General features: G+C 44.0%; 1 protein-coding gene across 2 annotated transcripts in view; it reads right to left on the bottom strand.

Moving 5' to 3' along the window:
* Positions 1 to 9,193, bottom strand: part of LOC149306033 (N-terminal EF-hand calcium-binding protein 2-like) — an 88,520-nt gene extending 79,327 nt beyond the window's left edge. The window contains exon 1 of one of the 2 annotated variants that reach the window (XM_089539943.1): positions 8,914 to 9,193. In XM_089539943.1, coding sequence (XP_089396069.1) covers positions 8,914 to 9,147 — 234 coding nt within the window. In that variant the 5' untranslated portion in view covers positions 9,148 to 9,193. The remainder of the gene's footprint in view (positions 1 to 8,913) is intronic. The other variant, XM_089539945.1, reaches the window with a different exon arrangement.
* Positions 9,194 to 27,161: the final 17,968 nt, after the last annotated feature.

Genomic DNA, 27,161 nt, shown 5'->3' with positions numbered 1-27,161 from the left:
GGATGGGAAAAGTTATTAGAAGTCTCTAGCCTTATGCAAAATTAATAACAACCTGACCATCAATGTTGACCCTGCACACAGGCCTTAAAAACTGTTTCAAGATCCCTGACCACCAAGACCATGCCAGACAAAGATTCAGTGCTTTAGCGTCTCATGGCAGGTAGGTTGCCAAAAGGCAAAGATGCTGCAGAATAGGATGCCCTGTGGTGCAGCAGTAAATGTTTGAAGAACAGGAGCTCCTCATGATGGTTCCTCAGGGAGATGTTTGCCAGGAGAGATGTATTCAGAGGGCAGGGAAAAAGCAGTTCCTTCAGCACATGTAGACCTGCCCTTAGTTAGTCTCAAAGGTGCTACAAGATCCCTTTGCAAACTAGCACAGCTCTGTCTTAGCACTTTCCAATGGCTGGCATCCTTCGCAGCCACTGTGCCCATGGCTTTCTTCCTGAATCCCCTCCATGAGTGGGTTTTCTTTCCAATATGCAAAGGACTTTTGAGAGTAAGCAGACAGAAATAAAACCATCGGAGGAGAGAGAGAGGGCAATATCTCCCCATCATTGATTCTCCAACTCAGATTTCCCCAACTGCTTCCCACACTATGACCCTACACACAGCGGAACATATACATGGTTTTAAAATGTATGATCTGTGCATGCACTTCGAACATTTCAACGCTACGTACCCAAACGTCATGTATTGATTCAAGAGGCTCTTGGGTCTCAGTGTCCTCAGGCAACGTTTGCCTATAAGAGGCGGCACATGAGAATATAAAGCCACCAAGAAAGATCTGATGGCTTGATGCTTGCATTGAGTAGTTCAATGTATGACATCCATGTTTAAAGGAGAAGAGCCACTTGTTTCTGCAGAATATAGCAAAGTATTCATTTTGATCCTGGGCCGATTCATTCATTCCAATGGAATATAGAAGAAATCTGATTAAACAAATACAAAACAAAACTGTTGCTGTTATTGTTGGACTAAAAAGAGTGTGGTTTAAAAATAGCTTTCATTCACCCCTAGAACAACATTCTCTCTTTTCTGGGTCACAATTCGAAGGTAACAATGGTGCAAAGGAGAAAAGAAAGGAAGAAAAATGGATGTGGGAGAGAACCGAAATGGAAAATGTTCAAAAGGCAAGTGTGTGAGCAATACTATCACAGACACAGATAAGCTAAGTGGTTTTGAATTTGGTCTCTCAACGAAGAAATGGACCTCAAATGATGTCTGAGTCTGGGCAAATGCTAGTTTCCAAAGGAATAAAGAACACCCTCAACCAAAGACACTTTGCAAGACCCAGCTGCAGTGTGCAGCCGTCTGTGCAAATCGACAATTCAGATATAATTCAGTTTGCTATATGGAAAGACAAGGCATGTACAGAGCTCTCTACTGTTGTATATAAACGAGTCTATCGGTGTGTCTTTGTACATATGCATGGAGTGTATTCATACATGTGAATGAGAGAAAGGACTGGTTCCAGCCCTATGATGCCAGCTTGCATCCTCTTGGCATCCCTTCCTGGCATGAATGGAGCACTTGAACCCAAATCATTTCCCCATCCCTGCTCTCAGCCATACAGAGAACGTCGGTTACGTGTCAAAATACATAATGCATAAAGAGAATTTCACAACTGGCGCTTCTTGTGTACTAGCAGAATATGCTGAACAGGGTGTTTGTTGTTGTTGTTGTGCACCTCCAAGTTGTTTCTCGACTTACAATGACCGTGTCTTGGAGTCTTCTGGACAAGGTTTGTTCAGAGGAGGTTTGCCATTGCCTTCCCCTGAGGCTGAGAGAGTGTGACTTGTCCAAGGGTTTACAAAAGGCCAGTGTGGGGTCTAAATGTTGAACTCAATAGGCCTTTGGATGGATTCAGTGGGTCTCATGGCTGAGCGGGAAATCGAACCCTGGACTCCAGAGTCGTAGTCCAACATTCAAACCATTAAAACAAAACAGGCTTACTACCTAAAGACATAGCAGAAAAGGAAAAAGCAAAGGAAGATCATCTCCAGCACCAATTTTAATGCACATAGTTCCTACCTGCCTTCTCCAACCTGGGACCCTCTATATATTCCAGGCTGCATCTTTCCCCTTTTCTAGGCAGCACTTATGGGAGATATAGTCCAAAAACTCTGGACTGTATCTTTGATTTTTCTAACTGGTTGTTGCAATGACCAGGAAACTGAGACATAGCTATGAGGAAGGAAAGGGAGAAGCATCTTCGGCAATCCCAATGTGTGCTTGCTGCTCCATATTAAACCCTAGAGGAGATCATAGCTTCCAACTAAGTACTTCTGGGAAGCTCTGTTAATTTTTAAATGGTGGGTAAAACATATAAAATCCCAGCAACAAGGCACTAGATGGGCAAGAACGGGAAAGAGCTGCAAACCCCAGAATAAATAGCAGGCAATTTGATGGAGGAAAAAATCATAATTAACGTCTACAAGAGGCAAATGAGCCCAAAGGGCCAAATTAAGCTGGAAATGGTAAAATCGATAGCGCATTGTATAGCAATTCCTGTTTTCGTGAGAGATGGAAGGAGGTGCTGAGGAGTAAGTTCTTCCTCGCTAATAACTTTTGTGGCTCAGCCATACATGTCCCAGTTTTCATCTATGAAATGGCATTCATCCCGAACAAAATATCTTCAGCCAGAGGAAATGGAATCTGCAGCTTTCAGAAATGCAAACCATCTTACAAAGAAGAGTTCTCATTTAAACCGTTAAATTGCATTAGAGAAAGAAATGGGGAGAGGGGGATGTACAGAGTTTTGCTGGCTTATTGTGCTCATCCTCTGACTTCTGCTAACTAAATATATCTTTTAACTTGAGCAATAATGCATCTTAACAGGCATGTTCCAATAACTCACACTCACTGCGTTGTTCATCGCAGGGGAATATTATTTAATACAAACACAAAATACGTATATGCAACTCATTCTTTAGGGGGATTAGAAAATATAGCTATATAAATTCTGATATGGGACCAATTAACTTAGTGTGCAATGGACAAAACTGTACAAAACAGCTATAGAATTCAAGGAATATTAAAACAAATCAGGTTCAAACTATAGGATTAATTTAGCTGAAGTGCTCCCTCGTGTGGTGATAGCCTGTCATTGCATGTGCACACCTGCATTTAGTATGCTTTGTTTTTGATGCTCATTGGAAGGTAATCATAGGCATAGACTCCATCCACACTGCAGAAATAATCCGGTTTGACACCGCTTTAACAACCATGGCTCCATACTATGGAATTATGGGAATGGTAGTTTATTGAGGGACCAGAACAGAGCCATGACCATTAAAGCAGTGTCAAAATGGAGTATTTCTGCAGAGCGGATGGAGGCTTAATTTACTAGTGTGATCACTGGGGCATGTGTCTCCCATAGTTGGAAGGAAAATGTGTTCATCACAGGGAATATGCATTCACTAGAGCATCGTGTTTGACCCTCAGGGCAAGATATGGAGAGATTTAGCTTTGATAAAGCACTTTACTCAGCAGATTTGGGGAAATACATAAAGACTGGCAAGGGGTTGTATTAGATGGCCCTCAGGATCCCTTCCAACTCTAGGAGTACTGCTGAATCCATCCAAAGACCTATCGAGTCCAACATTTAGTTCCCACACTGGCCAGACAGTTGCCTTTTGTAAACCCAGAAGCAGACCATAGCATCCTCTTTCTCATGTCCCTTAGCAACTGTTCTGTTCTGGAAGAGTTTGTTCCTGACGTTTTGCCAGCATCTGTGGCTGGCATTGTCAGAGAAGTGGAAGTAAATGGAAGTGAATTGGGTATATATACCTGGTTGAAAGGAAGTAATTTACATGTTGGTCTGTGTGGCAAGGCCTCAGGGTATCCATTTAATCCACTGTCTGGGTGCTTTTCATTTGCACTTGCTGGGTCTTGATTTTGGTGTTTTTCAGGACTGGTACCCATTTTTTTTTAACTTTAAGGGTTTCTTCTTTCCTGTTGAAGTTGTTTAGGTGTTTGCAGATTTCAAGTCTACATAGGGACCACCAAACGCAGCGTCCAAACATGAATCGGGGAACACGGGAGACACTGCAGACTGGGCCAGCCAGAAAGAATCAGCAGTAGCAGAACATGTTATAAACCATCCTGGGCATAAAATGCTATTTGAAAACACTGAAATTCTGGACCATGCCAACAACAACTATCAGGTCAGAATGCACAGGGAAGCCATTGAAATCCATAAGCACCTGGACAACTTCAATGGGAAAGAAGAAACCCTGAAAGTGAACAAAGTTTGGCTGCCAGTCCTGAAAAACGCCAACATAGCTGGCAGGAATACTGAACAGATTTTCACTGCAAACCCTACTTATTATTAAGAAAGCTGGAAGAAACGGATCAATTACACGCAGCCTCTGGAAAGCCATGACCCAAATGCTGAGCTGCAAATAAAAATACCTATTAACTTTGCGCTACTGGTTTCCCGTCGGAAGCACCCAGGAGACGATACAAATGTGTATCTTATTGGGCCATTAGGTCCAACTTAATACAGTACCAAGGAGTCCGTCGCAGGAGAGGCAGTTTGATTTGTGTGCGTTTCAATTGCTCCAACCGGGCTCATTTATCCATAACAGCGGAGACCCATTTTTCCCCATTAAGTAGACAAGTACATTAGCTGATTTTGGGAAACGCCAGTGTCCAGTAGCGACGTTAACCACCCAGCTCCAAAAAGCACTGTCAGTACTTTGTTTAAAATATCTAATCCTTACTTCCAAATCAATTCTGCCAGATGGCAATCCTATAAATATTTAATCCAGCAACAAGCTCGACTGAACTCAGTCAGAATTATGAGTTGGCACATGTTTGATCCTTATAGTAAGCCAGGCCTAGCCTAGTATTATTAAGACGGAATGGCAACAGTTTTTCAAGGCATCAGGTATGAGATGCCAGGAATAATAATAATTTTAAACAAGACTTGGACATCTCTGTATAGACAAATGGTGAGAAAGACAGAATTGTGAGATGGTGGGGAATCGTTACACTAAACTATGCTCCATCCCAATGTATAAGATTGGTAGTTTAGCATAGTAGTTTAAGCATTGGACTACAACTCTGAAGACCAGAGTTCGAATCCCCATTGAGCCATGAAACCTACTGAGTGGCTTTGGGCAAGTCACACTCTCTCAGCCTCAGAGGATGGCAATGGCAAACCCCCTTTGAGAAATCGGGCCAAGAAAACTCCATCATAGGTTCGTCTTGGGTCACCATAAGTCGGAAATGACTTGAAGGCGCGCAACAACTACAACAAATGTATCATTTTAAATATATCGTATAGCATATACAAGGGAACCTACCAATGAGACACAGCCATAGGATATCAGTCTGCAAAGGGATCTTTGAGGCTAACTGAGCAAAAGATATCATAGCATAGACTGCAGTAAAGGCTGCCTGCAATGGATCCTAAGCCTGCATACTTGGGAATGAGCATCACTGAACACATTTAAGTACCTTTTGGGTTTGTAGGAGTCTTCGTATTTAAGGACAGTTGCACGAAAATGGATAGGCTATCTATGGGTTGATGCCAACTTTACCTACTTGCAGCGGGAGGAAAAGTTGGCATCAACCCATAGATGTTGAAGCTTACCCTCTTCCACCTTAAAACTGTTCTTAAATACGAAGACTCCTACAAGGTACTTAGATGTGTTCAGTGATGCTCATTCCCAAGTATGCATGCTTAGGATACATTGCAGGCAGTTCTGCCCTGAGTCCAGCTGTTCAGAGAAGCCAAGTCCCACAAAGGGCAGACCGCTGAAATCAATGGGTGACCACTTAAGAAGCTGACAAGTCACACTCTCTCAGCTTCACAGGATGGCAACAGCAAACAAGAAACTACCCAAGAAAACCCCCAAAGGTTCACCTTTTGTCAATGTTGTATGCCTTCAAGTCGTTTCCGATTTATGGTGCCCCTAAGGCCAATCTGTTGTGGGATTTTTCTTGGCCAGATTTGTTCAGAGGAGGTTTGCCATTGCCCGCCTCTGAGGCTGAGAGAGTGTGACTTGCCCAAGGTTACCTAATGGGTTTCATGGCTAAACTGGGAACCAAACCCTGGTCTCCAGAGTCATAGTCCAATGCTTAGACCACTATACCAGGGTCCCTATAAGTCAGCAACAAATTGAAGGCATACAACAATAACAACAACAACAACATGCATTCATTCAAGTTGCCTATTTATGTATTGCTTGGCAGTAAAAGTAACTGGCTTTAACTGAGGTTTGCATCCACTTGCATGTTGGAGTTAGCTTTCCAGAAGTAACTTTCCTTCTGAAAAGAAGACTAATTTCAAAGGCTGTCATCATCATCATCATCATCATCATCATCATCATCATCATCATCATCATGATGCAGGGACTCAAGGTGGCTAGAGAGAAGCTTTCCCCCCAGGAAAACCAAGATAATGCAAATTTATCTATGGTTGAGTCCACACTGCAGAAATAATCCAGTTTGACACCACTTTAACTCCCTCGGCTCAATGCTATGGACTTCTTGGGAACTGTAGTTTTGTGAGATTTGAGCCTTCGCTATCAGAGAGCCCTGGTGCCACAATAAAATGCACTTTCCAGAATTCCATAGCACTGAGCCATTGCAGTTTAAGTGGTGTCAAACCGGATTATTTCTGCAGTGTGGACGCCGCAGACATCAAATCTTTTGTTATCTGTTACCTGACCTTTTAAATGAAATGCAAAGAGGGGAAAAATTGCCTTTCTTCCAGAATCGTAACCCATCATAATGCCAGGATGACAAACCGTATAGAGACGTCTAACTTTTTCAAAGCTTAGACCCATTGAATTATAGTCTCTGTGATTCATAGAGGGCATCAAAAAATGAAATGTGGATTCTGCAGGGGATCATAGAGGTTTCTAACTTTTTAAAAGCTTAGTCCCCATGAATTATAGTTGCTGTGATTCATAGAGAAATAAAAAATAGGACTTCCGCAGAGGTGGGCGGCCATGGAGTCATGATATTCTTCATTAGCAAGGAATAAAAACTTCAGCACATCTTCATCCTCCAAATCCCTGCTCCTTCTGCAAGGCTGATTCACCCAAATAGAATCCAAGACACTTCCAAAGCTGACAAAGGCTGCATCTGCACTACAGAAGTTATGCACTTTGGCACCGCTTTAACCTGTCCTTATAGTGACTGGCTGGCCCACCCCGCAGGGCTGTTGTAAGAGAGTAGTTTGGATAACCGCTGAGAAAATAGGAACAAAAGCACCTTACGAACCCATATAAGTGGCTGTACAAATGGAAACTATTAGCATAGCATATGGGGAGAGCCAGTGTGGCGTAGTGGTTTGAATGTTGGACTAGGATGCTGGGGACCAGGGTTCGAATCCCGGTTTGGACATAGAAACCCATTGGGTAACCTTGGGCAAGTCACACTCTCTCAACCTCAGAGGATGGCAATGGCAAACCCCCTCAAAAGAAGCCTGCCAAGAAAACCCTATGGACCTTAGGGTCGCAATACATTGGAAACAACTTGAAGGCACACAACGACAACAACATATGGAGAGGAAGGAGATACTGTCATAAACTTTGTTTCATGCACAAAATTATTGCAAAGATTGTGTCCAAAATGACCATTAGGCTCTATGCGTTCAGGGGGTATATGAAAGGTAAATGGATTTCATGTTTAGATTTGGGTCCCATCAGCAAGATATCTCTATGCATGTGCAAATATTCCACCAATACTGTATTTGGGTTGCCCCACTCTCTCAGCCTCAGAAGAGGGCAGGGACCCCAAAAAGCAACCCGACCCCAAACCCTCTGAAGAGAACTTGCCAGGAAAGCCCTAGGATGGGGTCGAAGCCACGCTCACAAACCACTGCATCCCAAATCCAAGAGGGATCCCATCATTATTGGGAGAAGCCAAAGGGACCTTTCTGGAGAGATCCATGGAAAGAACTTGCCAAGAGGGTCCTTGCTTACAGGGGAGGCGAACAAGAGTGACCCCCAAAACCAACCCCCCCAAAAGGACCCCAAAAGTGTCCCTTTTGGGAGAAATCTGTGCATGAAGAGAGATCTAAGGAAAGAGCTTGCCAAAGACAGATGATAGATAGATAGATAGATAGATAGATAGATAGATAGATAGATAGATAGATAGATAGAGGGTCCTTGCTTACAAGGGAGGCGAACAAGAGTGACCCCCAAAACCAACCCCCCCCAAAGGGACCCCAAAAGTGTCCCTTTTGGGAGAAATCTGTGCATGAAGAGAGATCTAAGGAAAGAGCTTGCCAAAGACAGATGATTAGATAGATAGATAGATAGATAGATAGATAGATAGATAGATAGATAGATAGAGGGTCCTTGCTTACAGGGGAGGCGAACAAGAGTGACCCCCAAAACCAACCCCCCCAAAGGGACCCCAAAAGTGTCCCTTTTGGGAGAAATCTGTGCATGAAGAGAGATCTAAGGAAAGAGCTTGCCAAAGACAGATGATAGATAGATAGATAGATAGATAGATAGATAGATAGATAGATAGATAGGAGAGTCCTTGCTTCCAAAGCCTCCCAGCTTGGGATCTTCCTCCGGGGACAGAAGTGATCCCTGAAACCAAATCCACCAAAGGGATCCCCCCTCAATCTTTGGAGGACTCTGTGCATGAAGAGAGATCTAGAGAAAGATCTTGCCCAAAGGACTGGTGCAGAAAAGGGGAGGAAAGTGGGTGCTGCCTTGCAAAGGTTTGGGATCTTGGTGGTTGTGGGGGGGGGGGGGGACAGGAGAGACCCCCTAACACCCCCCCCTCCAAAAGTGTCCCTCTTTGGAGGACTCTCTGTGGAGAGATCTCAGGAAAGAGCTTGCAAAAGGGACCGAGGCAGCAAAGGGGAGGCAAGTGGCTGCTGTCTTCAGCACCTCTCTGCCTTGCCTTCCTTGCCTTGCAAGCCAAGGCAGTCCAACTCACATCGAGGATGACGGAGGCACCCTTCCTTTGCTCGGGGGCTGCCTTGCCTTCCTCCTCTGCTCCTTCCTCCTCCTCCTCCTCCTCCTCTCCCGGCAAGAGGCTCTTGTCGCTCATCTTGGTGGCGATCCAGCGGAGGAGTCCGTCCAAGGCGGCCGGACCAGGCGCGGCGGGGCTCTGCTTGCGGAGGAGCTTGTGGACGCTGGAGCGGCAATAGCGCGCTGCCTGCTCACACATCTTCCCCGGGAGCCTTCATCCTCCAGGAGGCCAGGCGGGGACGCCCTCCTCCTCCTCATCAGCATCAGCATCACCAGCATCAGAGGAGGAAACCCCGCCCGGGGCAGGGCAAGGGAAGGAGGGAGGGAGAGCAGCCCTCCTGGCCAAAAAGATGCTCCTCTCCAAAATAGATCGGACAGGTTGCATATGGATATGACTTGGATGGGACCAGGAGGGTTTGGGAGGACTTTGCAGGCCCCTAGGTCTCTTGGAGATGGGACCCCAAGTCTTGGATGGGACCCAGGTCTGAAGATCTTGGATAGCACCCAAGTCTAAGGATTGCATGTCTCTTGGAGATGGGACCCAAGTCTTGGAAGGGACCCAGGTCTAAAGATTGCAGATCTCTTGGAGATGGGGGGACACAAGTTTGGGATGGATCCCAACCTTAAGGACTGTAGGTGTCTTAGAAATGGGAGCCAAGCCTTGGAGATGGGACCCAAGTCTAAGGATTTCAGATCTCTTGGTGATGGGACCCAAGTCTTGGATGGGACCCAAGTCTAAGGACTGAATCTCTCTTGGAGATGGGACCTAATCTAAGGACTGCAGATCTGTTGGACATGGGATCCAATTCTTGGAGATGGGACCCAAGTCTTAGATGAGACTCAAGTTTAAGGATTACAGATTTCTTGGAGATGGCACCCAAGTCAATGACATTCATTGATATTCCATGTGCTCCTAATGGTAATTTTAGACACAATCATTTGGTGCACAAAGCAATGTTTGTGTGCTTTGAAACCACCAGAAAGCCAAGGTCTCAGGATCTCAGCTACCTTTGTGGCCAACTTTGGATGGTGGGATAGTAGTAGTAGGCCACAAGTTGAACATAAGTCAACAGTGATGCCGCAGTTAAAAAGGCCAATGCGATTCTAGGCTGCAACAATAGATGTATAGTGTCTGGATCAGTGATTCCCAAGTGTCCTCCAGGTGTTTGGGACTTCCATTCCCAGAATCCCCAGCCAGCTTGACCAACAGTCAAGAATTCTGGGGCCCTAAGTCCAAAGCCAATGGTCTAAATTGAGGGAAGGAAGAGTCCCGCTGTTCTGCTTTGGTTTGCAGGGACTTTGGGGTTATTATGAAGATATAAACTTATGAAGGACTTCATATCCTATATTCATATTTTATATTGTCTTGAGCTTCTAAGAATAAAAGCAGGATATAAATGCACTTTAAAGGTCTCAGGATAAGTGGCCAGTCAAGATTTGCTTATACTATCCCCTGGAAAATGGTGTTCTAAATCATCTGTCAGCGAACTCAGGATCCTTGCCTTTGGAGCACAGTGAAAGATCAGGACTGCTGACAGCTCCCCATGAAGGATAAAGAAGGCCACTTTTCATCTCTCTTTGGAACCATGCCTTCCCTCCCTTCTCTTGCACTCAGCTGGGAGCTTCAACTAATTAAAGGTTTCCAGCCGGCAAGAGGGAACCGTTCCCTTTGGAGCCAAATGTCACCTAGGACTAGCACATATTTGCTAATGAACGGCAGACTGGGACCAGTTCAAGCGTTGAGCAACCAATGGAGGTCACAGCAACCCTACAGATGCATCACGGAAGACCACCCATCCAGGCTGGTTGACCCAAAGAGGTATTGTTGGGACCCCAGGGCTCAGGGTCAGACTGGATGAGATGGCAGCAACCGTGGTTGTGGTTCGCTTCTTTGTGCGCTGGCCATGGGCCCCTGGCCCAACCTAAGTTACAGCAACCCCCTGCGGGTGACTTTTCACATTTGGGAATTTTCTGCTTGTGCAACTTTGGACATTAATTTTTGCTCACCGAACGTTTCTGTGAAGATAGTTTGTTTTTCATAAAATGCAATCTTTTGCACAAAGCATTTTCCATACAAAACCCAGTATTGTAAAACCTACCCACCAGAAATGGGGGGGGGGGGGAAGCACCTATCTTACTAACGGACACAAAAATACATCGCTTAAACCAGTTGGCCATTTTGCAGTGGCATGCCCCAAGATGCCAAATATGCTTTATTCCCCGCGAAATGATCCTGTTTGTTGTGAAATGTGCTTCCTTCTCTTCACTTCCCAATGACTTTTTATAACCACATGGCTTTGCCTGACCTAGAAGGATTCCAAAACCCACATTTATCCCTGGTTTTGAGGGTACCCAAATGACCAAATTTTGGAGAGAAATCCATTCATTTGAAAAAGTCTGTTCCATCTGTACTCATCGTTCCAATAACCATGTTTAGGTTTGTTGGCTTCTGGTCCAAAAATGGCACCATCCATCGTCACCATCATCTATTTTGTGACCTGCACATTGCTTTTTGCTCATTGAGCAACATTCCCGCACAATGCAAAGAAAAATGGGGTGGAGTGTGTGGAATCCCGAACCAGCCATAGTGCTGCAAATAAATGAGCAGCGTCTGTTTTCTTCTTCTTCTTCACAATGATTTTTCAAAGTACAGCAAATAGATCGCACGTCAGTAGAGCGCTGCAGTGTATTAAAAAGTTTGTATCATGCCACTGCAGTGCTTTTTTTACCCATGCACATGTGCACTTCAGCAACATGGGACATGGGATGCAAAAGAACTGATCGCTCCATTCAACTGTGCATGCTCAAATTTCAGAATTTCCTACATAGCGTGACCAACGATCATGCTGACCAAGGGATTCTGGGAGTTTTAGTCCTAAAGGTAATTTTTCTAAGCTCTGGTCTAAGCAAAGGTCCACCTTGTTTTCTATAGATTTGAACCAGATATATATAGAGAAGCCCACAAGAAAGGCACAATTTCGAGGGGACTGTGGAGGATGCATCCCGCACTGGGTCACACCTCGGAGGGTGGGTGTCCTCCAACATGGAGTGTACCATCGCACCCATCTGCAGGTAGACTATGATTCCTGGAAACTGAAGGACCTGAGAAGCCCTGGTGGCTCAGTGGTTAAATGTCTGTACTGCAGCCACTCACTCAAAACCACAAGGTTGCGAGTTCAAGACCAGCAAAAGGGCTCAAGCTTGACTCAGGCTTGCATCCTTCCCAGGTTGCTAAAATGAGTACCCAGATTGTTGGGGGCAAATTAGCTTACAGTTGTAAACTGCTTAGACACTGCTTAGGCAGTATGAAGCGGTATATAAATGAAGCTTGTTTTTGACCTGATCCACCCAGAGATGGCAAGAATATCTGGTTAGGAAGATGTTGGTGCATCACGGTGAACTCCTGGAGGCCTGTCCTGTTGCAGAATGGTACCTGGACCCCTTCAGGACTTGCAAACAAGGTGGGTAGATTAGGACAACCCAAAATACAGACACCCTTCAGGTGTCCCAGTCCACCAGCCATCAGTGGCAAGTCGACCAGAGTTTTTCTCATCCACATTGGCCCAATCTGTTCCTATGGGATCATTGGTCTGGCTGGTGAGGATGTGTGCAAAACAATCTGGGGGTGACAGCATGAGTTACTGCACCAACCCTAGTGACACCATTGGCAGGGCATGAGGATAACAGGTATATCCCCCGGTTGCACCCCACCAGCTGGAGCTCAGACGTCTCCATCAAAGTAGCCTCTTATACATCGCAGGATCAAGTCACCCAAGAAACTAATAAGGGGTCCATCTGGAGTTATATAATATTTACTCTTGCAAGGCAACTGTAGTCGGAGCAAGTTGTTGCTACAGATGGTCTTGGAAGACCATGTAACCATTAAAAGGAAAGGAAGGATGGGCACTATTGGGCCTTGTTGCAAGATGATGATAAACAGCTTATTTCTGCCATTTGGGAATCCGGGTCTAATTAGCCGGATTACTGTCAGATTGCCTATTAAATGGGGAAAAAGCAATGCTTTGTTAACTGCCGTCCTTGTTAGCAGAAGTCCTCATTTACTAGCAGAAGCATCAGAGAGCAGCCGAGGGGTTCTTTGGAAGAGTTGTTCTGGGATTCGGCAGTGCCGGCTTCTTTGTCAGCTTCAGCCCCAACAGGCCGCGTCTCCAATTTTCTTCTAGTGCTCCGTTCTGGCAAGAACAAAGCACAAAGCGATAGCTAAGAGTGACAGCTCCTCCGCAGAGGCGCCTCGAGGGATGTCAAGGCTGCGCACCAATATGTAAGCTCCTTAGGATGCTCTGAGCAACCCACAGGAGGCAAGAGAAAATAGGGCTGGCAGGGCCGAGAAGCACGCTTGGAGAGGCTGCTGGGATGCAAACCTTCCCTTACACTTCTCAGCCTTTGCTAGAGACTATGGGAGGGGAATCTGAATAAGGAAGATGCATCTCCTAGGCCAAGAGCACCACTTTCCTATTTCAACAGAATGCCAGCATGTGCAGTTATGGCAGTTATACCTGGGAATCCAGAGGTGTAGCCACACTGCAAAATAAGGCAGTTTGATACCACTTTAACTGCCTTAACTCTATCTTACAAAATATTTTTCATTTGGCGAGGCACTAGAGCTCTCTGACAGACCTGGCTGAAATGGTTTGAAGGCACACAGCAACAAGGTTGTCGCTGTGTGCCTTCAAATCATTTCCAACTTATGGCGATCCTAACATGAACCTATCATGGAGTTTTCTTGGCAAGGCTTGTTCAGAGGAGGCTGAGAGAGTGTGACTTGCCCAGGGTCACCCAATGCGTTTCCATGGCCAAGTTTAACCCTGGTCTCCAGAGGCACAGTACATCACTCATATCATTACTCCATGTACCAAACCCCAAGTCCCAGTGTTTTGGATTTCAACTCTCAGAAGCCCTAACCAGCTTGGCCAGCAGTCAGGAATTATGAGATCTGAAGTCCAAAACATCTGGAGGATCCAAGTTTAGGAACCCCTGATCTCTAGGCAGATGTATCCTCACATGGAAAAGCCTTCATCTGCCAACTTGCACCTGGAATTTGGAAGTCGCTGGTCTCAAGTGGGTCATTTTCCAGGTAGGTTTGATCCAGGCTTCTTACCTGTTGTGTCACAAAACAAGGCCCTGATGCAGGCACCAAATCCCACAAATGCTTATCCTTCGCAGCAGACAGCATCCAAGTGACAGATGCGAAAAGTCTAATTAGACTCCACCGTTCGCCTTGGGATTTTGGCTCCGCCAGCCCCAATTATAAACCCCCGCTGCGGTTGCCTAGTGCTGCTTTTTGAGAATTAACCAGGGCTCCAAATAGACCCGACGTCTAATCTATATCAAAGGGAAGCGTTTCCTTTCATTTATTAAGTGGGGACGAGGATGACACTTTCTTTTTTTCTTGAAATCCCCTCGCTGCTTCTCCAATTGATTTAGCCGAGCAAATATCATACTTGAGATCACACTTGAACGGCTTTCTTAAAAATAGTCTGGTTAAGTCAAATTTCCCAGCAGGGGGGAAAAAATGAGACTGCATTCCAGATTCAAGGTGCTCTTAATATGAACATTTGAATCGGAAAAGGGCAGAAAGTGGCTCTCTGGCATGTTTCACAGATGAAAGCTGAGACACATGTGGCCAAGCAACATCCGAGTATGGTCAAGAAGGCAAGTGTTATGAATGAGAGGCTGCTGCAGGTTGCTGTTGCCTGAGCCTACTGCAGCCACTATAGGACCATAGCACTGACCTCCCACACAAGCAAAATCATGCTCAAAGTTCTGCACCATAGACTCCAACTATACATAGAGAGAGAAATCCCAGAGGTCCAAATGGAGTTCAGGAAAGGAAGAGGCACTAAGGACTACATTGCAAACATACTATGGCTAATGGAGCGCACTAGGGAATTCCAAAAGAAAATCTGCATGTGCTTCTATAGCAAGACTTTTGACTGCATGAAAGGCTATGGAAGGTCCTTAAAGACAATGGAGTGCCAACACATCTGATAGTCCTGATGGGGAATCTGAACTCAGGACAAGAGGCGACTGTTAGAACAAAACAGAACACAATGATTCCCAATTGGAAAAGGGGTCATCTTATTACCCTACATGTTCAACTTATATGCAGAACCATAATGTAAGGAAAGCACTGGCTTGGACACAGAAGGAGAAGTGAAAATAGGAGGAAGGAATATCAACAATCTGAGATATGAGGACCTTACCATAATACTAGCAGAAAACCCCACAGATCTCAAACAACTACTAAGGAAGACCAAAGAAGAAAGTGCAAAAGCACTGAAAATTACACAAAAATGCCAAGCTCTCCGATGATGTAAAGATGCGTTAAAGCATGCTCAGCAAAGCTTAAGTGCATTTGCTAGCATTCTTTTCAGCCCTATTAAAAAACAAGGCTCAATTAATCTTCCATTTTCCAAGAATTGGAAACTGTGCCACTTGAAACCCTGTAGTGTCCTGACATCTGGTGGACACATCGAGTACTGCAAGTTGGATGTCACTTGGGTCCAAAACACACTGCAGAAATAATCCAGTTTGAGACCGCTTTAACTGCCCTGGCCCAATGCTGGGAGACTCCTGGGCACTGTAGTTTTGTGAGACATTTAGCCTTCTCCGTCAGAGAGCTCTAGTGTCACAATAAAGTACAATTTCCATTGTATTGCTACTTTTGTGGGAGGAAAGATATTCTAAGAAAACTGCAAATCCCAGAATTCTATAGCCTTGAGCAACAGCAGTTAAAGTGGTGTCAAACTGCATTATTTCTGCAGTGCAGATCAGTCCAAAGGGTAAAGAAGAAGCCATATAAAATATTAGAGGGATAGTTAACAGCCACAAGAGGGAGCAGATCTCCTACATAGTAGGTGCATAGGACCACAAACAGAACTCAAATCAAATTGGAAGCAAGTTCCAATCCCAAATTGCCATCAAAAGTCTCAGTAATATGCATTACAATAGGTAGAAGCAAAAGATTTTAATAGTTTGATTTTGCAGAACGGAGACATTTTAGAAGACGAACCATTCGTAAAGTTGTTTGTAGTCCAAAAGAAGTGATTTGTAGTCCATAAAGATTATTTTTCCAAGCTCTGGACTCTCTGGTTCCAAAACACACTGCAGAAATAATCCAGTTTGAAACTGCTTTAACTGGCCCATTGCTATGTAATTCTGAGAACTGGAGTTTGGTGAGACATTGAGCTTTCTCTGCTTAAGCATTGGCTTAGGACAGTTAAAGCGGCCCAAACTGGATTATATATATATATATATATATATATATATATATATATATATATGCGCACACACACACACACACACACACATATATATAGTTCATGGGGTTTTCTTAGCAAATTTCTTCAGAGGGGGATTGCCACTGCTGAGGTTGAGGCTGAGAGAATGTGACCTGCCCAGGATCATCCAATGGGTTTCATGGCTGAGCAAGGATCTGAACCCTGTTCTTAGACTACAGTACAACAGGGGGAACAAAGTTCACAGTTTTGCAACGTTTTGCATGGACACCAAGTTTAATATTCAACCTATTCCATGCCATCATGGATGATTTAGCTTGAAAGCTGCAAAAGTGTCATTCCCCATGTCGCTGTGTATGGATATTTACTGCGCCGATGGCGAAATACCTATATGGGCCTATAAAGGCTTGCTTGGATTTGCTATAATTAAGACATGCTCTTTGCACCGACTGCGTTGCAGAAAATCCTACCCAAATGGCTTAGATGCTGCAAATGTATGGAAAGATGCTACTGGCGCACCAACCTGGCTCCGTCTTCATGGGTGTGTACCTTTTAGCTCCAGGAGATTAACAGACATAGGGAGGAAACTGCTCCGGCGTACGATAATTACAACTTGGTTTAAGAGATACTTGGCGTAACATGTGTAAGGCAATTAAAATAACCCTGAGGCGCATCCATTAAAACCCAGAAAGAAATGTGTACAGGTTGTTCCTTCAACGCATTGCATGGTGTGTCGAAAAGCTTCTGCATATATGTTTCTGCAATGGAAAGTGCTATGCAGAAGGAAGTCCAAGGTCCTCTGTGTTCCCCATTCCCCGTAATAAAAAGCAGATGATAAAAGCCGAGACAAAACACAAAGCCTTTCAGAGAAAGATTAGACGGACATAACTGAGTGCAATAACTATGCGCTGGTTGGGCAAAGCAGAGACAAAGGTTTTTCTACTTTCTCCCTGCCGAACTCTAGTAACCTTAAACCAATAAAACTGATAATAAAATAATTAAACTCTAGCGACATTAAAACCTAGAAGGAATTTCGTGGCAAGTTTCTCCAGAGGGGGTTTGCCATTGCCATCCTCTGAGACTGAGAATGTGTTGCTCAAGGTTATTCAGTTACATGCCGGAGACAGGATTTGAACCCTGGTCTCCAGCATCCCAGTCCAACGCTCAAACCACTACACCCTGCTGGCTTGGTGTACAGATACCTACCAATATATACAAATATATTTACATGCAAATTGCGCCATTGTAAGTTAAAAGTGATTCAGACAGCATTATTTCTGCAGTGCAGATGCAGCCCATGTTGGCTGGGGTCAATGGAGACTATTGCCCAACACATCTGGAAGGTGCCAGGTTGAATTTGAGAGAGCTTAAGGTAGCGATGGTCCTCCAAAAGCTACTGTGTTGTAAGTCCCACTATCCCCTCACCATTTATACTGGATAGGATTGATGGGCATGTAAAAGGGATCTAGGAGTCCTAGTAGACCACAAGTTGAACATGAGTCAACAGTGCGATGCGGCAGCTAAAAAGGCCAACGCCATTCTAGGCTGCATATAGAAGTATAGTGTTTCTAGATCAAGGGAAGGAGTAGTGTCACTCTCTTCTGCTTTGGTCCAGCCTCACCTGGAATAACACTGTGTCCAGTTCTGGGCCCCACAATTCAACAAGGATGTTGAGAAGCTGGAGCCATGTGTCCAAAGAAGGGGCTAGAAACCATGCCTTATGAGGAAAGACTTAAGGAGCTGGGGATGTTTAGCCTGGAAAAGAGACAGTTAAGGGGTGATATGATAGCCCTGTTTAAGTATTTGAAGGGGAGTCATACTGAGGACACTTGAACATCCACATGCTTTGAATATCCATGGGGGTCCTGGAAGCAAACCCCGGCGGATACCAAAATCGCACTGTATATGAATGCTATAGAGCAATGGTTCTAATATCCTCCTGAGAGGTACCTCCTCCATCTGACATGATGTTGCATGGCCACCAAAGAAATAATAATAATAATAATAATGATAATGATAATGATAATGATAATGATAATGACTTTCTGCTTCCCTGAGCTCTTCGCATGCACTGTTACCCTTGCTGCCTTTTCTAAACCTGTAGCTTTCAGTTTATGTCTGTATCAACATTTTAATGTGTTGTTCCTTTGCGCATTCCAGGAATATGATTAATGGCTGTTATAAATATACTTACAGTAAACAAAAGGCATTCCATTGTTGTGATTCTCCGTTTTAGCGCCGCAGCTGCTGCTTAATTGTGTTGTTTCACACGTCGTTTCTAATGGTTCCATTTACTATCGGTATGGCTGGATCTTTTCATTGCTATACATCTTCATATCAGATGCTCACAAAGCAAAATGAATAAATAAAAAAGAGCCATATGTTGTCAAAAGAAACTATCCTCTCCAAAGCAGAGCAACGGGTGTTAAGTTAAGATCAGCTCCGCAAAACCAGGTCTCTAAAGAGCGATGCATCCTGGGGCCCAAAATCCTAAGGATGCATGAATACCCTTCCATTATCCATACCATCTGAACAGAGGACAACAACCACATCTGGACCAAATGCAGGCCTAGGACTAACATCATCTCTTCCTTCCTTCATGATTTTTAATGAAGAAGCCAGTGAAGCTTTGATAGCTTGCAACATGTATAATGTGCATTTTGGTTGGTCCAATAAAGGTATCACTGTTGGGTGGATTTGGGATAATATTGCACTCTGCTATATGGCCAACATGGCTACCCTAGATATGTGCTCTGCATCATGACATTTTAAAGACATTCTTCTGGATCTGCTTTAGGCCTGCCAACCCTCATTCATGCCTGAACACAAGCTAAACAATGGTATTTATATTACTATAAACCGCATCTCCCCACGCTTCCAGGAACGCTGTTAAATGCAGGGTTGGCATTTATGCCTCTGGAAATCTTGAAAGACACACCCTTATTAAAAATCCCTGCTGCAATGTAAATTACACTTCCAACCCTGAGGAACTAAATCCTAGTTCAATCTTCAGGTACAAAGTAGATGCTTCACCATCTCTAGTGTCAACATATGAACACCATACAATGTGTGCTTCAGTTCGTCAAAAACAATTAGAGACAATTAGTCAAGAAATCAGAAGATTAAGACTTTGAAGGGCAGATATTAATTTGGTAAGATCCTCCTCAAGTATAACACTGTATCACTGAATACCAAAGACAGAATCGCCCATGCCATAGCATTTCTGATTTCTATGTATGGTTGTAAAAGCTAGACAGTGAAGACAGCTGGCAGGAGAGGATCAATTCATCTGAAATATGGTGACCAGATGCGGCAAGTAAAGGAGGATAAGGCTCCATAAAATGTAGGACGTTCAAGTAAAATGGAGGACACATGACCAAATCAAAGCTCAAAACACTCATGTAAAGATAAATTCGTGCTCCAAATGGAGGACATTTTGGCATTCTTCTTGGACAGAGGGAAAAAATATAGGCTATGTCATAGGAAAAGAGGACATCTGATCACCATTGGAAGACAGTCCTACGGAAAGCATGGACAGCTAGGAGAACCCCAACGAAATGGCTGTGAGAGCAAACCAAGTCTAAAATTTCCCCTAAAAGCCAAAACTATTAAACCGAGGCTGCCATATCTTAGACAACATGGGACAACATGACTTATTGGAAAAGACAACACTAGCTTGCTAAAGTGGAAGGCTATAGGGAAAAAGGAAGAATGCATTACAGATGGATTGATCCAATTGAAAAAGCCAAAAGCAAAGCAGGAGACAGGGTTTCCCATACTGACAGTTGGTCACTTGTTTCATTGCTGTTGTTGTGTGCCTTCAAGTTGCTTCCAACTTATGGCGGCCCTATGACACACAGGGTTTCTTGCCAATTTTCTTCAAAGGGGGTTTGCCATGCAATGTGCCCAAGGTCACCCAGTGTGTTCCCATGGCTGAACGGGGATTCAAACCCTGGTCTCCCAGTGTTCCAACTCTTAAACCCACTACACCAATCTAGCTCTTTGGTCACTTTGTATGGCTTATTTAACTCATTTAAAAGCCAAATACGTTTTGGCCTCTATCAAAGTTGGCCTTCTTTGGGTGAAATGCCTCCCTAGATGGCATTTGGGGGCAAGAATTATGTTTATGGAGTCTGCAGTGGGGCAAATGAGGCCCTACAAGGTCCCTCTGGCTTGCAGTTTGGAAAAGAGCATGCATATTGTAAAAAACTGTTTGCAAAGTAAAAACCAACATCCTGCTCCATTAATAAGGAGCAAACCCAAATCCGGACGATGCCAAGAATTGAGCATTCGCTTCATCATATTCTGTGCTACTAAGTCCTTGCAACCTTCCACTCGCTTCCTTTGACAGCCTAAGCAGCAAGAGAGAGCATAAATAATCTCCTATTGATGCGTTATGTAACACTCATCTTGGCACAACTTAACAGGGTAAACTTTCACCAACCTAAAATTGGCAACTCCCTAACATGGATTCCCAATAAAGAGCTCCTAACTAAGGGCAAGTCTCCTGCTTCGTACTGATGGAGCACAACGACAACTGCGCATTACTCACGCGGAAACAAAGAACGCACCTGGTTGTTCAGATTTGTTTGTGTAGAAAAAAAGCCAACTTCTTTAAAAGGTCAACTAATGTCTTAGCCAGCAAAGAAAACGTACACGTGTTAGTGCGCTTTTCACAAAGAACTGCAAAGCAAGGTGTTCTGTTCTTTTGCAATATCTTGCAAGGATTGCCTTACGAATCATTTCTTGGAGGGAGCATCCAGGCTGAATAAAAGGGCCAGAAAGTCCTAGGTTTTGTTTCTGTTCTTGCTGGTTTTGTTTTGGAGAGCTACACACATTTTCTTTATCCCTGTTCCAAGTATGTTCAGAGACTTTTTATACCAGCTCTCCAAGTCAGATAATAATAATAATAATTTATTTCCCACCTTTCTTCTGGTACAGGGACTCAAGGAAGTGATTTCATAACCCATTATGAAATAATGTGAGAGAATCATGTGTACAGTAGTTTGAGTATTGGATTACGACTCCGGAGACCAGGGTTCGAATCCCAGCTCGGCCATTGAAACCCACTGGGTGACTCTTGGACAAATCACACTCTCTCAGCCTCAGAGGCAGGCAAATCTTCTGAACAAATCTTGCCAAGAAAACCCAGTGATAGGTTCGCCTTGGGGGTCACTCTAAACTGGGAACAACTTGAAGGTGCACAACAACAACAACATAACATTGGAAAGAACAGGGACAAAAACTTTTCAATCAGTCTGCATATAACTAGAGAAAAATAGTAATTATAGATTTTTGTGGGTTTTTCGGACTATGTGGCCATGTTCTAGAAGAGTTTATTCCTGATCTTTCGCCAGCATCTGTGGCTTTGGCATCTTCAGATGCCATGTTCAAATCTTCCATCTTCAATCAAATCTTCCATGCCAGCCCCAGATGCTGGTGAAACATCAGGAATAAACTCTTCTAGAACATGGCTGCACAGCCTGAAAAACCCACACAAATCTATGGATGCCGGCTATGAAAGCCTTCGATGTCACAATAATTATTATGTTCATCAGAATTTGACCATCGGTCTGTGATGGGGGAGAAAACTGTCTACAGAAGAGTGCCAGCTATGTTAAGATCTGATGTGTGCCAATAGTTAGCTTCAAGAGCGACTCAATGACAGCAAATCAAATCAACAAGACTGGGAAGGCTGTCGGAAAGTGATATCCACTTGTATGAATAACAGTCACACTTCAAAAGTTCTGGTCACAGTGACCATGACCCAAGTCCAAAAGATTTCTTGGCACTTTCAGCAATATTAAGTTTGGCTGATGTGTCATCCTTCCTCTATCTGTAGATCAGATCTACCTTAAACTCTTTGCTTAAGAAATTCCTGGTGTGGCTAACACCACAATTCCTGGCCAGTATTTTATTTGCTTCATGCATGCTGCTCTGGATTGGATTGGATTGGCTAGTAACAAAACCATAGCCTAGAAAGATTAGATTAGAAAGCTGGGCCAAAACTAACAACATGAATTTGAACAGGCAGAAATGTCAGGTACTATGGCAGAAAAAAATGAAATACACAGGTATAGGATGGGGGACACTTGGTTTGACAACAGTCCATGTGAAAGGGATCTAGAAGTCCTAGTAGACCACAAGTTGAACATGAGTCAACAGTGTGATGCAGCAGCTAGAAAGGCCAATGCGATTCTAGGCTGCATCTATTGAAGTATAGTGTCTAGACTGAGGGAAGTATCAGTCCTGCTATATTCTGCTTTGGTCAGGCCTCATCTGGAATAAAGTGTTGTTGTTGTTGTTATATTTTCTTATATCCTGCCTTTCTCCCAATATAGGGACTCAGTTCTGGGCCCCACAATTCAAAAAGGATGTCAACAAGCTGGAGTGTGTCTAGAGGAGGGCCACCAAAATGGTGAAGGGTCTGGAAACCATGCCTTATGAAGAGCGACTTAGGGATCTGGGTATGTTTAGCTTGGAGGAGAGAAGGTTAAGCATTGATATGATAGAGCAGTGATGGTGAACCTATGGCACACATGCTAGAGGTGTCACTCAGAGCCCTCTCTGTGGGCACATGTGCCGTCACCCCAGCACAGAGTTTGCCAGAGTTTGTTACTAGAAAGCCAGAGGGACATGGCACTTTGCAATAAATAAGTGGTTTTGGTTTGCAGTTTGGGCACTCGGCCTCTAAAAGGTTCACCATCACTGTGATAGAAGGTCTTTGTGATCTGCCATTCTTTATGTCCCACAATCTCCCTGACATAGTGTCACATATGACATGGAAGGGGAATGTGTGGACCCTCCAGAAATTGTTAAACTACAGCTCTCATTGGGGGCAACCAGAAAGGCCAATGGAGAGGGATTATGGAAGATACAGTCCAACAACATCTGGAACACCCTATGCTCTCCATCCCTGACTTAGGGTTAATGCAGTAAATCTAAACCCACTGTTTCTTTGGTTACACCACTGTTAGCTCTTGTGCGCTTCGGTCACTGACATTTAAGCTGTCTGTGCATTAAAACTTCTCGTGTTCCTAGTTTTGTGCTGTCTAAGCTTTAAAGGAGGAATGCAGAATCACGGTCATGTTCATGGCTGTGTTGAAGCTACTGCTGAGTAGTGATGAGCGATCTCTTGAGAAAATCTACTTCATGACTCCCTTAAAAAAAGGGAAGGAGTGCAAAATCCCAGAGAGAAGTATAGACTCATAGCCCTGTTACAGACTGCTAAACTAAAGCTGCTTTGGGTCTCCTTGGAGGTATGCTATTAAAATGGTGCATGGGTCCTAAGAGTCTGGAGGTCGCTCCAAAGCCACACTCCATTCCTAAGCACTGGAGTGCAGCTTTGGTGCAGCTTCCGGATTCTTAGGATGCATGCATCATTTAAACAGCATACTTCCAAAGAGACCCGAAGCAGCTTTATTTTGGCAGTCTGTAACAGGCCATAGAAACATAGATTCTTAGAGTTGGAAGGCACCCCAAAGGTCATCCAGTCCAACACCTTGCCATCCAGAAAGATGCCATCAAAGCACTCTCAACAGATGGCCATCCAACCTCTGTTTATAAACATCCAAAGGAGGAGATTTCACCACTCTCCGAGGCACCATTTCCCTACATATTCAGTATTCACCAACATATTCCACTGTTGAGCAACTCTTACCATCAGAAAGTTCTTCCTAATATTTAGGTGCAATCTCTTCTCTTGTAGTTTGAATCCACTGGTCTGGATCCTAGTCTCTTGAGCAGAAGAAAGCTGCTAGAAGAAAGCTGTTAGAAAGAGTAAGACCTCGTGATCAGGTTGTTCCCGTTATGTGAGCCGCACTTCACTGGCATCAGTCAGTACTGAAATTCAGAAAGTGCGTACACATTTGAGGAACTCATTTTGCCAGCTTTGCCAACGCAGCATGATAAACGTCTTAAAACATCGACACCCAGCAGTTTGGAACAGGATCAAGAAATCTCTGCGCACAGAAAGATCAGTGCTGCCTCTGTTTAATTTCTTTAATATTATTATTGTTATAATTTTCCATAAACCATCCAAAGACTGCCGCTGGCGATGAAACCAAAACAGGCATTTTCAAAATTTAAAAGCATCGCTGGCTCCTGATGAGATTTAATTATGATTTCTCGCCTTGTCTTTTTAATGAATAGAAGATGAATGAGACAAACTTTTAGGGACAGGACGGCTGCTTTTTATTTGTTTAGGATATTCAGTGCAAAGTAGATTTAAACGCTTGCATATTTCAGAAACATAGGCTGCATCCGCACTGCAGAAAATAATCCAGTTTGATACCATCTTAACTGCCATGGCTCAATGCTATGAAATTCTTGGAAGTGTAGTTTGTTGCGGCACGAGAGCAGCACTTTGGTGCCACAACAAACTACACTTCCTAGAATTCCATAGCATTGAGCCATAGCTGTTAAAGTGGATGCAGTCACAATAAATCTTGCCCGATTCAGGCATCTGTTACATCTTTCTATCTTTGTCACACTCCTCAATCTATTGAATTCTCACTTCAGTTTCTGCACCATAAAATGCATTTTCCAAACGAAGTGACCTCTTGTACTGCAGTGACTGAAAACTTGAATTTAGAATATTTAATGGAAAGTTTAAATGCAAAAAAAGCACCAAGATATGATCAGATAGATTGTTGTTGTGTGCCTCCAAGGCATTTTTTGACTTATGGTGATCCTAAGGCAAACCTTTCAAAGGGTCTATGAGTCTGTAATACTATGAACATGTTAGCCTATGAATCATCAGCATTCTGTTTGACATGTTTCCATTCAATGTTGGATTAGTGTCAGCGCAGAAGACATGTGCTTTCAGGAACTGGCTGTCCGAACCATCTCCATGCCTTGACACACATACCTAGAGATGGCATCCACTTAAATGTGTACAGACCTGTGCCGTTTCCGTCAGCCATAATAAGGCATAATCCTCCTTTTGCCGAACGAACATGCTCAGGACTGATTTCTACATGAAAGGATTACATAACCCATGGCCTGCACTTCATCAAAAAATTCCCAAGCTAACTCTGAAACATCTTTCATGTGAACTCCCTTCGTTGTGTAACTTCAACCCCAGAAGACACCGCTGTCGCGTTTCCAAACACATGGTGAGAAGGCAGGCGCTGCGTCTCTGCCAGCAAAGTCATACTTGCCTGGGAACAACTCGGCATGGCAGCAAACCTAATTTAAATCTCCTTTTCTCATTTAAAGATGTAACTGAGTTAGAATTTGCCAGATCTCTCTCCAATTTCCCAGACTACTTATCCAAAAACAGTAGGGGGTCTGGGTGTGTAGAAAGCATAGTAGACAGTTTTATTGCACCAAAATGACCCTGTTTTCAATACGGCCTAAAATGAAAGCCAAGCCTAAACCTCACATAGAATCACAGAATCTTAAGTTGGAAGAGACCACAAGGGTAATCCAGTTCAAACTCATTCTGCCATGCAGGAACTCACAAACAAAGCATCCCCAACAGATGGCCATCCAACCTCTGTTTAAAGCCTCCAAAGAAGGAAACTCCATCACACTCCAAGGGAGTGTCTTCATTGTCAAACAGCTCTTAGTGTCATTCTTACTAACGTTTTGGTGGAATCTAAACATGTAGCTTGCATCCATTGCTCTGTGTCTTGGTCTCTGGAGCAGCAGAAAAGATGCCCAAGGGCACCCAGTGGGTTCTGATGGCTAAGCAGGGAATTGAACCCCAATTTTCCAGAGTCATAGTCTGATGCTCAAACCATGCTGGCTCTCAGTACCATATGCTATTGAAAGCCCTTCCCTTGTAAAACAGTATCCAAAAGCCTGTTGGAGTAAAAAGAAAGAATAGAAAGAAAAATCCTCACCTGATGAGCTGGACTAGCTTCCTTAGGATGGGAATTCCTGAAACACGGAGCTGCCTCCAAATAGACCCTGTTCCATAGTCCTACCAGACAGCCTATGAGGGCAATGGGATGAAGAGAATGGTTTCTTTCTTTAGACACCTGAGCAGGTCTCATTATGAGCAATGGGCCACACCTTGAGTCTCTGATTCAAAACTCAGCTCAGCTGTGAAAGCACTCAGGTTAAAAACACTGGTGGGTTTTCTGGTTTGAGGACCTGAGCAGTGTAATGCCTTTTAGTATCTTCTGCTATTTTCCCTATTTTCAGGGCAAGAAGCAGTGGAGAGCAGAAGGCTGTTTTGTATCTTGGAGTGAAAGACAAGATAGTGGCCTCCTCCATCACTTCATGTACAAACACCAAAAAACAAAATAGCAATTGAGTCTGTCTTTACTTTTGTAGAAAGTGTCACAAAATGCACCATTCTGTCTCGGGGTAACATTCCTGCCCTGAAATGTGTGTATCCCTGATTTGCTAGAATGTTTATTGAAATGGCTTAATCCATGCAACTGTGGTTGATGCTTAACATCTCATGCTTAAAGACATCACTGAGGCCCATCTTCTATGACATCCGAAGGGGTTGTTTCTAGGTATCAGATTTGGATGATCAAATCTCATGGCCTGGGATAGTTTTGACCTGGCCACGCTAAACATCAGCCCTGCAGATGTTCCTGCTGAACTTGGCTCACACCACCTAAACTAGCCTGTTACTCTATGGTGCGCTGAAGGACCCTTTCCAATTTCCCATATAAGAAGAGTCCACTAGTGTTCCAATCAGTCACGGTGTTTAGGATGAAAGGAGTGCCATCTTGTCCAGCAAAACGTATTGAGCTGGCTCTGTTCATGATGGTGGTTAGGAGGAACCTCTCTGAGGCACATCAAGGGCTGCTACCAGATCATAGACTACAGGGAGCATGTTCCAGTAAAGGGGTGTGTGCATTCCCACCTCCCCTCTTTGTCAGCTGGGCCTCTTCCCTTTTCTGCTCCATCTAACTATGTAGCAATAGAAGTTCATATTTCTCCCTTCCTGCCAAGATTGTGTCACAATCATTTCTAACGCTGTCCGCTGGCTTCG

The sequence above is a fragment of the Sceloporus occidentalis genome, unplaced genomic scaffold, assembly GCF_023333645.1.
Source record: "Sceloporus occidentalis isolate IW3139 unplaced genomic scaffold, rSceOcc1.0.p SCAF_10, whole genome shotgun sequence".
Taxonomy (NCBI): domain Eukaryota; kingdom Metazoa; phylum Chordata; class Lepidosauria; order Squamata; family Phrynosomatidae; genus Sceloporus; species Sceloporus occidentalis.
The sequence above is the reverse complement of the archived record's forward strand: the minus strand, read 5'-3'. Positions and strand labels throughout refer to the sequence as shown.